Source organism: Capricornis sumatraensis, chromosome 8 (assembly GCF_032405125.1).
Source record: "Capricornis sumatraensis isolate serow.1 chromosome 8, serow.2, whole genome shotgun sequence".
In the NCBI taxonomy this organism is placed as follows: Eukaryota; Metazoa; Chordata; class Mammalia; order Artiodactyla; family Bovidae; genus Capricornis; species Capricornis sumatraensis.
The window spans coordinates 104,009,226-104,026,509 of NC_091076.1; the positions used below are offsets into that span (position 1 = coordinate 104,009,226).

General features: G+C 58.9%; 1 protein-coding gene across 7 annotated transcripts in view; it reads right to left on the reverse strand.

Annotated features, from left to right (window-relative positions):
• Positions 1 to 5,033: 5,033 nt before the first annotated feature.
• Positions 5,034 to 17,284, reverse strand: part of SEPTIN9 (septin 9) — a 149,736-nt gene continuing 137,485 nt past the window's right edge. For all 7 annotated transcript variants that reach the window (XM_068978564.1, XM_068978563.1, XM_068978568.1 and 4 more), the window contains 8 exons: positions 16,918 to 17,046; positions 16,479 to 16,560; positions 16,056 to 16,193; positions 13,487 to 13,604; positions 12,612 to 12,707; positions 12,230 to 12,326; positions 7,850 to 7,901; positions 5,034 to 6,761 (listed from right to left, as the gene is read on the reverse strand). In XM_068978564.1, the coding sequence (XP_068834665.1) occupies positions 6,626 to 6,761; positions 7,850 to 7,901; positions 12,230 to 12,326; positions 12,612 to 12,707; positions 13,487 to 13,604; positions 16,056 to 16,193; positions 16,479 to 16,560; positions 16,918 to 17,046 (848 nt within the window). In that variant the 3' untranslated portion in view covers positions 5,034 to 6,625. The remainder of the gene's footprint in view (positions 6,762 to 7,849; positions 7,902 to 12,229; positions 12,327 to 12,611; positions 12,708 to 13,486; positions 13,605 to 16,055; positions 16,194 to 16,478; positions 16,561 to 16,917; positions 17,047 to 17,284) is intronic.

A 17,284-nucleotide genomic window follows, 5' to 3' on the forward strand; every position in this document is an offset into this window, starting at 1 on the left:
AAAAAAAAAATCATCTGTGACTTAGCTGAAATTCAGAATTAACTGAGCAAGCTGTGATTCTGTTTCCAGACTCTGGCAGCCCTAGGAATGCAGTTGAGAAGGACTCATTCCCCCACCCCACCCTGGTCACCCCTCTGCTCCCTCAGTCTCTCTGTGCCTTGCAGGGACCCTGTGGCTTAGCCAGCCCTGTTCTCAGCAGCCTCTTCCACGGCCCCCGTGGGTTTGGGCTTCTTTTTACTCTGGGATAGACCCCGTTCCGCTCTCACCACATCCTGCCGAGGTGCAGGGGCCCCCTGCCTGCCCCTCATCGCTCCGAGCCACACACCTGGAGCCACATCCGCTGCTGTGAGACAGGCCAGGCCCAGAAGGGCTGAGACACAGACACTGCTTTAACACCTACTTTTAAGATTGCTTTAAAATGTACATGGGCTTCCCTGGAGGCTCAGGGGTAAAGAATCCACGTGCAACGCAGAACACGCATGCAGGAGACACGTGTCCAATCCCCAGGTCCAAAAGATCCCCCAGGGAAGGAAATGGCAACCCACTCCAGCATTCATGCCTGGACAGAGGAACCTGGTGGGCTACATGGGGTCGCAAAAGAGTCAGATGTGACTGAGCAACTGAATAACAATAAATACGTAATGAAGTTTACCGTTTCAGCTATTTTTAAATGGACAGGACTTCCCTGGTGGTCCAGTAGTTAAAATTCCGCACTTCCAACATAGGGGGCGTGGGTTCAATCCCTAGTCAGGTAACGAAATAAGATCCCACAAGCCACGTGGCATGGCCAAAAATATATATACAGCTCAGGGCATTAAGTACATACGCATTGCTGTGCAACCATTACCACGATCCTCCTCCCTATTTCTCTCCCCAGACTGAAGTTCTGTTTGCATGAAACACACTTGCCCTTGCCCGCTCCGCCAGCCCCGGGCACCCACCACTCTAGCCAAGGTCGATCTAAGGGTGGTTGTCTTTCAGTCGCTCAGTCCTATCTGACTCTTTGCAACCCCATGGACGGCAGCACGCCAGCCTTCCCTGTCCTTTACCATCTCCTGGAGCTTGTTCAAACTCATGTCTATTGAGTCAGTGATGCCATCCATCCAACCATCTCATCCTCTGTCGTCCCCTCTCCTCCCTTCAGTCTTTCCCAGCATCAGGGTCTTTTCCAATGAATCAGCTCTTCACATCAAGTGGTCGAAGCATCGGAGCTCCAGCTTCACTCCAACGAATACTCAGGGTTGATTTCCTTTAGGATGGACTGGCTGGATATCCTTGCAGTCCAAGGGACTCTCAAGAGTCTTCTCCAGCATCACAATTGGAAAGCATCAATTCTTTGGCTAAGGGTAAGAAGTTCTGTGGATGGCGGCCAGCGGCAGGCTGAGAAAGATGCCATGTGGTACGTATCCCCAACCCCCTCCCCATGAGGCCCCTGAGGGGATGCAGAAGCTGGGCAGAATCCCGATTCTAGCGGTACCCACCCTGGCTGAGCCAGCAAAGATGCCCCTGGGGCCTGCTTCCTGAGTGTCACGGCCCTAGACTCAGCTCCACCTGGGCGGTGTCCTGAGTCTCCCTCCCATGGGGTCACTCCACATGGCTGTTTCCTTCAGGGGACTGAATGCTGCTTCATGGAACGGGCTCTGATGCTGTCACTAATCAGGGAGATGGAGGGGCCGTGGCTGATCTCCACACGTTGGGACTCCCCGATGCTGATGCACCTGGTACCCGAGGGCGGGAGGGGGAGTGGAGACGGGGAAAGAAGGGATGCGGGGAGGGGAGGAGGATGCAGTGATGCGGGCGACGTCGGGCAGCATCTCCCCGGCAGGGCCGACCCTCCCAGGGATTAGTTCTTGAATCGGCTGCACGGTTCAAGCCCCACCCACTCTGGGCAGCTTTAATCACATCCACTCCCTTCTCATTCTCATTATTCACAGCCGTCCTCTCTGAACCGAAAGGAAGATGCTTTCTCTGCTGGGGGTCTCGGCCTTCCTGCAGCTATAGCTTCCCCAAGGCCCAGAGGAACCCTCTGTTTACCCGGGAAGTGGTGGCTACACAGCTGGGCAGGAATGCCCACAGGACCCTGCAGGGCCGGGCAGGGCCCTGAGCATGGAGGGTGGCCTGCAGCAGGAGTGTCCCGGGGGCCAGTCCTGGGAACCCCGAGGCAGAGGCTCTGGAGGCGGTGGGGCTCACACAGACCCATGAGGGGTTGGAGTGCAGGGAGGTGCCCTTGGGCCCCCGGGGTGCAGGGAGGAGACCTGGTGCATGGGTGCTTACCGACCCGCATTGCAGCCTGGTCTGCCCCCTGCCCCATCTCTCCCTGCCTTCTAGCCTCTCCAGCCTCCTGGCTCCCCCAGCTCCGAGTTCCCTCCTGGCTCAGAGCTTCACACAAAGGAGGCCCTTCCCGACACCACCCCGGAATGTGTTGGGTCCCCATTACATGACCCTACAGCAGCCAAGTTCTCCGTCTAGCACTTGCCCCCATGGATAGCACATCACCGCTTGGCTCTTGGGCCCCCCCCCGCCCCGACCCCCACCCCGCCGGCATTTTCCACCTGGTGTATGTTGTATGTGCGACTTTTATAGTCAGAAACGGTGTTTACAAACAGGAGAGGCACACCCATAAACAGACCCAAAAGGAGAGCTCTGAGTCAGCTGATTTCCAGCCGGCTTCCTCCCCAGGTAGAGCCCACCTGCCCCTGGTCCTCAACGAATGCACAGGAGGCAGGGCAGGTCTGGGCAAGCCCTTAGGCTGCCAGTTGATTCTATTCTCTGGCTTGTCCACACCCTGCAGCCCAGAGCAAGGGAGGGGCTGACCCGGACAAGCCCTTAGGCTGCCAGTTGATTCTATTCTCTGGCTTGTCCACACCCTGCAGCCCAGAGCAAGGGAGGGGCTGACCCAGGACGCCTGGTCCTCCTAGCCCTATCGGGACACCTCCCCACACCCAGCTGGGGGCTGTGGCCCATCCTTGGGGCCTCCTGCTCCCCACCCCCAGCTGGGGGCTGTGGCCCATCCTTGGGGCCTCCTGCTCCCCACCCCCAGCAGGAGGCTGTGGCCCATCCTTGGGGCCTCCTGCTCCCCACCCCCAGCAGGGGGCTGTGGCCCATCCTTGGGGCCTCCTGCTCACCCTCTGGGATGACTCAGGCGACAGCCCAGCCTGAGTCTTAAAGGTCTTTGAGGAGCTCCTGGGGTTGGTGAGTCTGAAGCCAGGGTTCCGAGGGGCAGGAGAAGGCCACGTGGGTCTACGTGGAGACCAACCTGTCCGGGCTTCCCAGGATCTCCCTGGGTTTAGCATTGAGGTCCCAAGTCCCTGGAAACCCGTCATGCCCAGGCAAGCTGGGACATTGAGTCACCTGGATCTACAGCAGGGGATTTGCTCGGTTGGGCAGGCCCCATCACCAGGCCGTTCCTCCTTGGATGGGAGGGGCAGGTGAGCTAGGTGGAGAGGATGGCCTGGGCCCCTCCTGGTCCCAGAACGCGGCTGGCTGTCGTTGAGCGGGGCAGCAGTGTGAGGGCCAGGGAGCAGGCTGGACACGGTCAGTGGGCCCCTGGGGGACGAGCAGGATTTCTGAGCTGAGAGCAGGGCTTGGAGAGGGTGTCGGCCCCAGAAGGTCAGGGCCAGAGAGAGACGGTGCTGGACAGGGGTGCCCGGCAGGGGTGGCAGCGGGGACCGTTTTAGTATGGAGGAGCGAGGCGGGTTTCAGGATCAGGGACTGCCGAGAGTTACAGGGATTGAAGGGCCCGGCGGAGCCAGGACGGCCTTGAGACGCCAGCCACCAGGGCCGCAACCCTGCTTGTGGACCAACCCCTACATCCCCTGCCTGGGCGACAGCACACACGGGTGTCGATGACACACCTCGGATCCTGAAGCAGAGGCTCCGTGTGGCCACGGTCCATCAGTTCATCTGGAGACGAAGTCCACTTGCCTTCTCCCGAATGAGCCAACCTGCCCAACCGAAGGGGCAGGGAGGCCCCGAGGGGCGGAGATGGTCCTGAGGCCACCCCACCCGGCCTGTTGGTGGCAGAGACTCGAGCCCAAGTCACCCAAGTCCCAGTTCAGGGCTTTTCTGCTCCCCGAGACTGGATTGGGGCAGGAATGGGGGTGTCATGGGTTGAACAGTGACCGCCCCCGATTCCCCAAATCAACGTCCACTCAGAACCTTATGTGGCCTTATGTGGACACACGGTCTTGGCAGTGTTAAGGTAAGAACCCAGATGAAGACGCCCTGGATTAGGCTGGGCCTGAGATCCAACGAGAAACACCAGGAGAGGACCGAAGCAGAGACTGGAACTACACAGCCAGCAAAGCTGGAAGAGGCGGGAAGGCTCCTCCCTGGGCCTTCAGAGGGAGCCTCGTCCAGGCGGAAGGCTCCTCCCTGGGCCTTCAGAGGGAGCCTCGTCCTGCCGACACATGCCCTTGGATGTCTGACCCCCAGACTGCAAGAAAATCCATTTCTGTTGCTTTAAGCTGTCCAGTTTAGGGTGGCTTGTGATGGCTGCCCCAGGCCACTCCTCCAGGAGGGAGAAAGGGGCTAGTAAGGCCTACACACAGCTAAGAAATACCCAGATCCCCAGCCTAGATGCCCCACTCGGGATGCAGGAAAAAACCTCACAGGGCAGCCTCTTTCATTCCACTCTTTTGGTGACTGAGCTCTCTTGGAATATATATTGGTATGAAATGATTGTCCAACACTGACCAGCTCATAGGGTTCACTGCAACAGACTTTGATTTTAAGAAGAAAACCATTATTTCCAGGATACAGTCATAGAAGCAGCGCACAGCACCGCCCGGTGGAATGCCTTCAAAGCCTTCTTTTAATGAATAAATTAAGACTCTGTTCGCTTTTCAATCATCCCCTTAAATCAGTGCTTCTAAGTCCCTGAAACCTTTCTTCCTCCCAAAAGGAGATGAAACAATTCCCTAGCAATCACTTCCACGCTATCTTCACACTCATCAAAGGAGCGCCGCACTTTCGGGGTCAGAAAAGAGGGGAAAAAAAAAAAATCCCCACTCCAGTCTTCCGGGTTTGCATTTGGAACATTTATTTCAGGAAATACATTTTCAACACTTTGTTATTTATACAAAAAGAGACGAATTTCTCAGGAGGCACATAGCGAAAGGCCACTGTGGAACAGATCCCAGTGAAACTAACAAGTTTTCAAAAATCTGGCTACAAGAGAAGGAAGCGAAGGCGTCCCAAGACGGGCCGGCTGGACTGGTCCACGGCCGGGACCCCGACGCTGGCGACGGACACATCCTTCAACATCTTGGTTTTGGCAAAAATGGCAAGTCGGCAAGTAAACTGTTTCTACTAAGGGGTCCTTCCTCTCTTAGGTGGGGAGGGAGTAAACACACGAAGCAATGACCTACACACATGCGCGCGCGCACACACACACACACCAGTCTGCACCCACCCCTCCCACCTTCTCATGGGCAAGAAGCCAGCCTGGGGCCTGCAGACGGTCACGGATCATTGACCCGTGTCTGAGCTCCCCAGCCCGGCCGTGAGGACGTGGAGCCCGACTGTGGGCCGTGGATACCTGACCCCTGATCAGTCCCTCTCTGGGGGTCTTTATGATGGGCTCTGGGGGCGGGGGAGGTGCAGGGCCCCAGGCACATCAAGGCAACACACAGTCAGGCTTGCCTGGCCTCCCACCTCCCTGGTCGTGGTGTCAGCCAGGCCTCGGTCAGGGGGGCTGTGTGTCTGGGGCGGCCAACTGGGCCTTCACTTAACCAGAGTGTCTCGGGCCAAATGGATGTCTAGACAGACAGATACACTTCCCTGGTCACACGAGGTGGGGGCAGGGCCGGCACCAAGCCCACGAGAGCCCCCAGCCCCCCACTTCCTTCTGGCACCTGCCAGCACTTGACTTCCTCCTTAGCTCCTCTACCAGATTCACTCTTGGACCTTCCCAAAAATCAGGGCGGGGTTGGGTGCATCTTTTGCTTCCTTTCAATCCTCAAATTCCAGCGGGGGTGGGGAAGGGGGCGGGACATAACGGGAGATAAAGACACATCTCCCTCTCTCCACCTTGTCCCAGTTCCCCGCCCGAGGGGACAGCTGCGGAGAGCTGGTGGCTCGTGGACGGCTGAGATAAAGGCACTTTCTGCTCCAGGACAGGCTCGCGGGCGGGCGGGCAGCAGCCAATGGGCAACTTGGATCTCGTGGAATGAACTGCTCTCCCCTAGGGGCGGGCTCAGAGGCTCCCCAGCGGTGTGTAGGGAGGCGGGGGCAGGAAGGGGCCCCAGGTCCACCGGCAGGGTCCCATCCTCCCGCGGGCACCACCCCGCCACGCTCCAGGGGCTCTAAGAGCTGGGGGCCACTCCTGGGGCCTGGAGTGGGGGCAGGGTCAGGAACTGAGTCAGTGGTCCTCCAGCCCCTTCTGGACCTCAGGGAGGGCCAGAGAGCCACCCCCCACTCCAAGCTCCCCCCCCACTCCCAGTCCTGGTCCCCGTAGTCAGTGGGCTAATAACAAACATACTCAGAGGGCGCTCGTCATCTTGTTACTTGGCAGGTGTGAAGGGGCGGAGATCGAGGACACACGGAGAAAATTATATAAAATAAAAATGGGGCGGGTGGCGGGAGACGGTAAAGACTCGGGGTAGGGTCCCGGGGCGGGCCGTGTCTACATCTCCTGGGCTTCGGATGCCTTCTCCTCGATGCCGTTGGCCACGGCGCTGCTGCCCTCGTGCAGACGCTTCACACGGTAGGCTTCGAAGTGGATGGTGCTGGTGATGTCTTTGATGTTCTGCATGTGTGTCCTGGGAGGGACACGGGGGAGGGGTCATGAGGGGGGCCAGGGGTGGGGGGGGCGCTCCCGCTCACTCAGCCTGCGCTCCCCACTCCCAATCCCCACTACACGGTTCCCCGGGCCGGCTGGGGGGTGCGGTTCTCCAGCACGGCGCTTTAGCCCCACCAAGACAGACCAAGCCTGGACAGGAGATTCGGGGGTGAGGAGGCGGGTCTCCATGGCAACCCCTGCCACTCTCAGGACCACGTGTTCCAACACAGCCCCTTTTCTGGGACAACTCAATCGCCAGTTCAGGGACAGGCTGAGTGCAGACAGGCCCCCGGCGGTGGGCAGGGCTGGAGTGCCCTTGCTCTGGTTCAGAAGAGGCAGCGGCCAGTTGTGCTGGCAGGCAAGGGGCAGCGGCCTGCAGCCGGCGGGTGAGGGGCCTGGGGAGGGCGGGTACTGGTACCCCTGTAGTCATGTGTTCAAGCATCCCTTCTCCACTGACCATCAGGGCAGGTTTGCAAAGGTGTCAGAAGGGCGTCCTTCAGCAGCCAGGCTCTCCAGCACAGGGCAGTTAGCTCCTGGAAGCCATGTCCTCCCCCAACTTGGAGGCCATGAGAGATGGTCCCGTCCCTCCTAGTGACTTCGTCCCTAGCATCCGTCATGCTGGCTGAGGAGCTAGGAGCCCCTGGCACCCCGGAGGGAGCCCCCACTGTCTCTGTTCACCTGCCCAGGCCCCGGCCTCACCATCTGGGCTGAGGACAGGCTCCTCCTTGCCTGGGCTCAAGGAAGCTGAGGCGGGGCCTCCACCAGGTCAGAGGACAGACACATGCCCAGCACCTGAGACCTCCTGGGGCTCAGGCTGCAGTGATGCAAACTCAACCCTTCCCCAAGTGAAAGCAAAAAAGATTTTCACTGCTTGGTTCATTTCCAACAAGGCATTTTAAGACAATGGGGCTCCAAGGAGGAAGGCAGATGGGTGGTGTGCGCTGGCTGCTACTCAAGACCTCTGCTAGCTGGCCCATCACCCTCGCCCACGGCCCGAAGCCCTGACAGAGGCCCCTTCTGGGCTGTCAGCCCCTCCCCACCCAAGCACCGGACCCGCCAGGCTCTCACCTGATAAGGAGGTCCCGCAGGTAAGCAAACTCACAGTGAGTGGTGTTCTCGACTGCAGAGGAGAGAGAGGGAGCTTTAAGATCAGGAAAGCCCTTCCCGGCAATGCTGGGCAGGTAGATGGGTGGGGCAGGGGGGCCATAAGGGTGCACCAGGCACCTCAGCTCCTGCCCTCCAGGAAGATGGCACTGTCACCTGGCAAGACAACTGCAGGGGAGAGAGCGCTATGCTAAGCAGGAGGGGGCCTGCTGCTCCTCCATGGGGGCCCGGGGGTGTCCCAGGGGAGACCTGAAGATGAGAGGGGTGCTGGGAACAGAACAAGGCAGGAACCGGGGCTGGGGTTTCTCCCCCACGTGCTCAGGACACACGTGTACAGAGGTCGCACACTGGGGATGACCGCTCCTATTGAGCTCAAGAGTTGGCAAAACTGAGTAATCCGCTGCCTGGGAGGGTGCACACGGGGACACACTAAAGCCCCTCGGAGTGCTGAGCACAAGCTGAAGACAGCAGCTGGCTCTGGGCATGCGGGAAGATGGGCAGGGAGGGACCCCACAGGCACCCCGGAGTGGGCCGGCGATGCCCAGTGCTGCATAGAAACTGCCTGCTGCATGGTCGTCAGCTGCCAGTCACCCTTCAAAGGGTGCTGAGCGGCATCATCTGGACTCAGGGGAGGCTGTCCTCTGAGGTTCTGTGGGGGCGTCCGGCCCACGGGAAGGAATCCCCAATCTCCACACACCCTACAGGAGAGCGAATAACACTTCTCGTTTGTGGTCGTAGGGAGGTGCGGCTCAGAGGTGGAAAAAACAAAAAAAAGCACTCTGCCCAGCTTCCACGGCCCGGGAGGCCTGGCTCCCAGGTCCAGGCTTCCCCATCCCAGGGCAGCAGGGCCTTTCTCAAAGTTAAAGGGTTGATACAGCCAGCAGATAGATGGGGAAACAATGGAAACCATGAGAGACTTTATTTTTCTAGACTCTAAAATCACTGCAGATGGTGACTGCAGCCATGAAATTAAGATGTTTGTTCCTTGGAAGAAAAGTTATGACCAACCTAGACAGCATATTAAAAAGCAGAGACATTACCAACAAAGGTCTGTTGAGTCAAAGCTACAGTTTCTTCAGTAGTCATGTATGGATGTGAGAGTTGGACTATAAAGAAAGCTGAGTGCCGAAGAATTGATGCTTTTGAACTGTGGTGTTGGAGAAGACTCTTGAGAGTCCCTTGGACTGCAAGGAGATCCAACCAGTTCATCCTAAAGGAAATCAGTTCTGAATATTCATTGGAAGGACCGATGCTGAAGCTGAAACTCCAATACTTTAACCACCCAATGTGATGAACTCACTCATTGGAAAAGACCCTGATGCTGGGAAAGATTGAAGGCAGGAGGAGAAGGGGACGACAGAGGATGAGATGGTTGGATGGCATCACCGACTCAGTGGACATGAGTTTGAGTAAGCTGTGGGAGTTGGTGATGGACAGGGGAGCCTGGCGTGGTGCAGTCCATGGGGTCTCAATGAGTCAGACACGACTGAGCGACTGAACTGACTGACTGACAGCCAGCAGGGGGACCAGGGTGGTAAAAGGCCGAGTGCCCCACCTGCCAACTCAGGCTTCCCAGGTGGCACTAGTGGTAAAGAACCCGCCTGCCAATGCAGGAGACACAAGAGATGTGGGTTCGATCCTTGGAATCAGGAAGACCCCCTTGAGGAGAGCATGGCAACCCACTACAGTATTCTTGCCTGGAGAATCCCATGGACGGAGGAGCCTGGCGGGCTGCAGCCCATAGGGTCACACGGGGTTGGACAAGACTGAAGTGACTGAGTGGGCATGCACACCCTCGACCCCTGCCCTCCTTCCTCTCCCATCCCCTACCCTGCAGGGCTGCGCCCACAGTAGAATCCTCTGCTGGCTGGCTCTCATGCAGCCTTTCCATCTAACTTGGAGAAGCACTGAGAGTAGACGGAAAAACAGGGCTCTGAACCTGAAGCGACTGTCTGACCACTGCATCCCAGGTTGGGCAAGTTATTCTGGCCTCTCTGAGCCTCCATTTCCTCATCTGTAAAATGGGCATAATAATGCCTCCCACCTCTCAGGGATGGGAGAGGATGAAATGAGTTAACTGTGTGCTTTATCACACCTTCCCTCCTCTGAAAACATTCGGGCAGCTTCCAAGGATGAGTAAAGTACCTCAGGACGGTGGTGTGCAACCCAGGAGGAGGAAGAAGAGGGAACTGGGGCTGGAGAGGGTGGGGATGAGGAGAGGCACAGAGCAGCCTGCTCTCCGGTCAGCTCTCAATTCACAAGGTCCCAGAGATTAAAAAAAAAAGTCACCAAAGTCTTGGGGAAGTTCAACTACTCTAATGGCAGAAACTCCTTCCGGGACCTCAAGAAGGCTGCTGGGAAGTCAGAGCCACCCCCGCCACCATCTTTACAGGTTCCGTGGGGCTGTTTCTCATCACCATCCTCAACGTGGGCTGGCAGCACCATAGCAACGCACAGCTCATTCAAAGCGCGGGATCCAGGCCAGAGCAGGAGAGCAGGGACACAGAAAACCAACCTCCCTAATTTCCCAACAATTTCCCGACAATTTCCTTTACCGGCTGCCGGCAGGGCCCAAGTTGGCCGCCAGAGGGCAGCAGAGGCTATCAGAGGCGGAGCTGCCCTTCCCTGCCCCTCCCCAGTGGCCCTTTCTTTCTCGTTTTCCTTTTTTCAAATGTACTTGGGCTGCGCCACGTGGCGTGTGGTATCTTGGTTCTTGACCAGAGATCAAATCTGCGCCCCCTGCAGTGGAAGTGTGGAGTCTTAACTATTGGACTGCCAGGGAAGTCCCCCCACTGGCCCCTTCTTATCCCAAATCCTCCAACACACTTTACAAGGTTTCTAAACAGCAAGATTTCAGGAAGAGGAGAAATGGAAGAGGCGGGGCCAAGACCGGATGAGCCAAGGATGAAGCCTAACAGACATCTAGGCGGGACGGGGAGGTGAGGGATTTTAACAATAACCCAGGTAAAATGAGCCTGGGAGTGCCCCCACTAGATCAGTTTCATTGTATCATTTCCTGCTAATACAATGAAAGTATATGAAAAACGAAAGTGTCTGCTGTCCTGAAAGCTCCTATGGTCTTTGAGACATTCTCCGATTTCACTAAACTCTTGGCACAAGGTGCTCACTTCAAGGATGGCAAAAACGGGACCCAAGGGATGATGGGACATGCCCAAGGTCACAGGGACATGCCCAAGGTCATGAGCTAGGTGTGGGATGGGGTGGTAGCAGCTGGAGTTGAAAGCAACTGCTGAATTTTCTGCTTCCTTCTCTATGCTGGGCCTTTCAGCCAAGTGAACAAGGAGCAAAGTGGTCCATTTTAATCTGTTCTAAAGAGGGAAGGACAGAACAGAGAGAGGGGGAAGGAAACGCCCACCTATGGCCACCTGTAGTGGGTTGGATGGTGTCCCCCAGACGTCCAGCTCCCAACCCTGGGCACCAGTGAATGGGACCCTATTTGGAAAAAAAAGTCTGTGAAGGTGTAATTAAAGTAAGGATTTCAGGGACTTCCCCAGCGGTCCAGTGGTTAAGAATCCACCTTCCAGTGCAGGGGATGCAGGTCTGATCCCTCGTTGGGGAACGAAGATCCCACATGCCAGGGGGCTCCTGAGCGCCACAACCAAGACCCGATACAGCAATAAACAAATGTATCTACCTCAAGAGGGGATCACCCTGGATTCAGGGGGGCCCTAAGGTCAGTGATGAGTGCTCTTAGAAGAAGAGAGACACAGGAGCACAGAGGAAGTTAGAGCAGAGACCGCAGGGCTGAACCTACAAGCCAAGGTCAGCCGGCAGCCACTAGGAGGGGGGCAGGGAACAGTCTCCCCCGAGGCCTCCAGAACACTGAGGATGAACTTCTGTTTAAGCCACCCAGTTTGTGCTGGTCTGCTGCAGAAGCCCCAGGACATGAAGACGTGGGGGTCCTGGAACTCCGAGGGGGCACGGAGTGGGGAGGGCATCTGGTTCTCAGCTGGACAGAGCTCCAGCCCAGCCCTTTCCCCAGGCCCAGAGAGGTGGGGTGACTTGTCCAGGGTCACACAGCATGCCTGGAAAACCCCAGCACCAGGACCCTGGCAGAGCCCGTCATACCTCCTTCCTGCCTGGATGTGGGGGACTGGGATGGAGGCATGGCTCCGTCAGCTAATGGCTGTGGGCCCCGGACAAGACACCTAGCCTCTCATGTCCTCCACCAAGCAGGACCCACGGGAGCCCTTCCTGTGGCCGAATGGGCAACAGATGAGGTCCCAAGAGCAGCCCATCAGGCCCAGGTGCACAGTTCCCGGGTAGCAGAGGCAGCTTTCCTCCTGACCTGTCTGGAGGCCCGGGCACCAGCTCAGCCATTACCTTCGATGGTGCCCCACTTGGTTTTCCTTCCGAGGATCCTCTTCCCGTTCACTTGGTACTCATGGTCACTGCCCACCACAGCAAACGGGATCATCTCCTGGGGGAGGGGCAGGAGGCATCGGTCACTTGCGCGTGCAAAGGCCGGTCCACTCCCTGGGCCCCTGGCAGGAGTTGCCCTGAGTCGGGCCTCCAGCACTGAGACCCCTTGGCCTGAGAGGGCTGCACGTGGACCCTCTGGCTCCGATAACCCTCCTGGCCCAGATAACACTTCCTTATGGCTCAAGATCACCCCACCTGTTTTCCTGGACCCCTGGGAAGACCCACCCATGTCCTCTAGCAGGAAGTGAGGGGCCCCTGGAAATAGTCTGGTCGGTGCACTCACCCGGAATTTCTCGTTCACCAGCCGGTCCTCAGAGTCCTCGTCAAACTCCTTCTGGGGGTACACGTCAATGCCATTGGATAGCAGGTCCGCAGTGATCTGGGGGTCCAGAGGGGGGACAAGTGGGCACTGTCCATGCAGCAAACTGGACCAACCCACTGGGATCTGCCCGTGCTATGACCTCCACAAAGCAAGTGGCCCCAGGCTCAGAGTCAGGGGTGGGCTCTGGGGGTCTGGTAACTGTCCAGCTCTTGTGCCTCTGGAGTGGAGGAGGGGCAGCTGCAGACTGGCCTGCCGGGAGACCGCAGCCACCCCAGAGACCCGGGGTCACCATCCCAGGCACGGGGCATCCCCGTCCTGAATTCCACCTGGACACCCTCTCACTGCAGCGGCCCATACTGCACAGGGGCACCTGCGTGTGTCAAACTGTCACAAACCACCCTTCACAGCGACAGCTGCCCGTACGGATGGTGATCAGTGACAACGTCCCCGTGAACAGCTGTCCTTTCTGCCCTGAGCACAGACAAATGCCCGGGGGCAGCTTTGGGGGCTTCCTTGTTCTTTTCCCTCCAGACACATCTGTTGCTAGGGCGCTGTCCTCCCCTAAGCATGCTGGGAAAAACCCCTGGACCTAAGGGATTGTGAGTGGAGCTTTGGGAATAAGAGTGAGGAGTCTCCCCGCTCAGAGGCAGAGGCTCTATAGGAGCCCAGGGTTCACCCTCCTGTTCAGAGAGCAGTCCAAGTGGGGCAGTGACTGGGAAGGAAGCGACCATCTGTCCCCTGATGGAAACTGTCTCTTCCATCTAATAAAAACTAGGGATTTTGTCTGATGGCCTTGCTCCCACCAAGGGGGATGGCGGGCAGAGGCGGAGCCCTACCCGTTGTTTGAAGTAGACCCTCTCCTCCAGGGTCAGCGTGTCGGCCTTGGCGATGACTGGGACAATGTTGACCACTTTGCTCAGGCGCTTCATGAACTCGATGTCCAGGGGCCTGAGGCTGGAGCAGAGGGACACGGATGAGGGTGTGGGGGGAGGGACATGGAACGGGGACAGAAACACGGAAAGGGGGCCCACTCCTGCCTGGAGGGAGCTGGGGCGAGGCCCCCAGGGTGCCTGCAGCTCCCAGGCGGGTGTATGCCAAGGTCAAGGCTGTGGGCTGAGAGCCAGCCAAGGCACTGGCGAGGGACAGAAAAAGGAAAAGAATCCTGAGCCACCCTGACCCGGGGGAGGAAGGGGTGGGGGGCCAGACCAACTCTGAGCAGCCGGGGGATGAGCTCCCAAAGCCCCCAGTGTGTCCACTGGGAGAAGGGCTGCCACCGGCTCAGAGGGCCATCAGATTGTGGGGCGTCACCGTCTGGGGGCAGATGGGTGCTCACTCAGCCCCATTTCCCAGGATGAGCTGGGGGCTGCTGTCTGGGGTGTCCCCAGCCCCTTGCCCACTGGCTCCAGGTGTCCAAGGTCTGATGTGGGAAATGCTACCCCTCAGGCCTTCCTGACACCCCCCACCCCAACCCGAGACAGCTCTCAGCAGCTGTGGGGCAGGGCGGCGGGGCTCCTGAATGGCTGGCACCACCTTCCCACCAGGACCAGAGCTGTCCCTGCTGTTCCCACAGTTGGTCACACTCAGTGTGAGGGTGAGGCGGGCCCCAGGAGGAGGTCTGAATGGTGACGGGAAGGAGCTGCTCGATCCCCCGGGCCGGGGTCTGGGGCACGACGGCTTGGCGCCCCGCTGGGTCACCACAGCAGCAGCAGGGCCCAGCCTCAGCCCCCTGCTTCCAGCAGCGCCTCGGTGGAGCAAAGCCTGGACCAGCTGCTGTGGGACTCGCGGCTGAGCCCCCCGCCCCTGCGCAGACCCTCTCCGAGGGTGGCTCAGGGACTCGCTTGGTTTCCCACAAAGGCCCCCAGGTGAGGCCCACGGCTCCTGCCAGCTTCCTTCCTGTAACCGGTGCCTGCGAGGCTGGGCCCCAACACTGGGCTTCCTGCTGCTAGCAGAACCGAGTGCAGAACAGTCAGAGCCAGAGCCTCAGGCCGTGGTGACCAACCAGACCCCGGGCCCCAGCAGTCCCCCTCTGTCTACCCTCGCTGCCCCCTCCCCACCCACTCCCGCATCCACTGGGTGCTGAGCTCCCTTCCTTCCCACGTCCTGATTCAGGACGAGACCAAGGGTGTCCACCAGGCGGTGGAAAGACACCTACGGGTGTCAGGTGCAGATGGAGCCACAGGGAGCCAAGGACAAGGGGTCTGTGAGGCTATCCAGGGCCCATCTGGGGCTTCCCTGGTGGCGCAGTGGATGAGAATCCACCTGCCAACGCAGGGGATGCAGGTTCAATCCCTGGTCCATGAGGATTCCACATGCCGCGGAGCAACTAAGCCCATGTGCTCTAACTACTGAGCCTGCCTGCTGCAGCTACCGAAGCCCTCGTGCCCTGGGGCCTGCGTTCCACCAGGAGAAGCCACCGCAAGGGGAAGGCGCGCACCACAAGAGTAGCCCCCACCTGCTGCAACTAGAGAAAGCCCGAGCAGCAACAAAGACCCAGCAGAGCCAAAAATAAGTATATAAATGTAAAATACGGGCGTGTTTTAAAAAGGGGCGTCCCAGGTGGCTCAGTGGGTAAAGAATCCGCCTGCAATTCAGGAGACACAGCTTCAATCCCTGGGTCAGGAAGATCCCCTGGAGGAGGGCATGGCAACCCACTCCAGTATTCTTGCCTGGGAAATGCCATGGACAGAGGAGCCTGGCGGGCTACCATCCTTGGGGTCTCAAAGACTTGGACATGACTGAAGCGACAGCATGCATACACACACACACACACACACACACACACACACACACACACACACACGTTTAAAGAAAAAAAATCAATAACACTGGCCCTACTCATATGCACAATTAACATTCTAAACAATCAAAGAGCGCAACTGCCGTCATGAGGGAGACCACCCCTGCTCAAAGGAGGCGAGGAGATCCCCGACCTCTGCTCCAGGGCACCCACCCCATGCCAGCCTCACTGGCTTGTACGTACATCTGTAGCTGCAGGTGGCACTGGCAGGAGAAAGCAGCTCTCTCCAAGGCGGTCTCGACTAACAGCCCTTATCCAGCCCTGCCCGGGACCAAGCCCGCTGTTCTCTGTGCTCTAAGCCCTCCTCGGTGTGTGGGGGGGTCCCTGCCAGGGTCTGTTATCGCATCGTCAGCACTCCCCTTATGGACTAGCGACCCACATGGAGGGGCAGCTAAGTGCTAAAGAAACACAGCTGGAGAGTCTCTGCCCACCTGCCAGGCCCGCCAGAACGCCTGCCCTGAGAAGGCACAGCCCAGGCTCCGGACCACCCCGGGCCCAGCCGGTCCTCCGCCCTTCCAGGCAAGCTGGATGGTGACAGGTGGGTGGGACGCAGGGTAGGGGCCAGAGGGAGGTCGGGGGCACTCAGGCTGTGCGCCGGGGGCACGTACGAGTGGCCGGTGGCGGGAATGAAGTACAGGCAGCAGTGGACGCGGGTGTCCGGGATGCGCTTCTTCCGGTTGATGTTGACCTCCTCTTGCAGGTACTTCTCGTACTGGTCGTTGATGAACTTCATGATGGGCTGCCAGCTGCATGGAGGGACCCAGTCAGCGAGCATGGAACCCCCGCCGCCCCAGCTGGGCAAGCAGCCCCCTGACCCCCCATCCTCACCTGCGGGTCCCCAATCCCCCAAGTCTCCGCCCAACACCGGGAAGCGGGGGCTGGGGGTGGGGTGGGTACCATCTGAAATCCTGAGTGCAACAGAGACCTGAAACAGCCTCCCAGGCTGACCTGTGACCCCAGGGGTTGGGGGAGGGGCGAGATTCCCAGCAGCCTCGCGAGGGCTCTTCCGCCCGGGGCAGTGGTCCCCTCACCAGTTCTCATTGTTGATGTGGTCCCCGAAGCCCGGCGTGTCGATGACTGTCAGCTTCATGCGGACGCCCTTCTCTTCAATATCTGTACACAATCACAGCCCTCGCCGAGTTCAGAGGGGAGACTCGGGACCTGTGCACGTAACCGCCCCCTACCGGCCAGGCTGCCTGACCCACCCTGTCCCAAAGAGGCCCTCCGGCAGCGCCCCCAGGATGATGCCAGGGAGATGCCAGTGTAAAGTAGTGAAGCCCCCTGCCCATGCTTTTTGGTGGAAAACTCAGCTGTCTCCAGAGGGCTCTGACCAGGGCCTGCAGGGATCCTGGAGAGCATCCCTGACCCCTCGCCCTCCTCCCACCCCACTCTGAGTCTCAACAGGCCCAGAGGTGCTGCCCCAAGGGACCTGACTCGGCGCCCTGCCCCCAGCCCCTGCCCAGCTCTCACCGTGTGTGATGGACTTGATCTCAATCGTCTTCGGGATGCGCTCCTCCGAGGTGGGCTGCACTGACTTCCGGCTGATCTTGGATTTGAAGAGGGTGTTGATCAAGGTGGACTTTCCCAAGCCGCTCTGCCCTGGGGAGAGAATGGGGCTGGTCGGCAGGGTGCTCCAGAGACGGCAGCTCAAGCGCCTGGGAGGTGGCGAGGCCTGGGCATCATCCCCCAGCTCTCCTTGGTGGGGCTCTGGGTCAGGGGGCAGTCAGGAGGCAGGAAGGGCTGGGTGCCTGGGCAGTGGCCAAGCTCTCGCTGTACTTTGTGGTAGAGCAGGACATGGACCCCTTGCCTTTTGACCACAGGGTGGTCAAACTGCCCC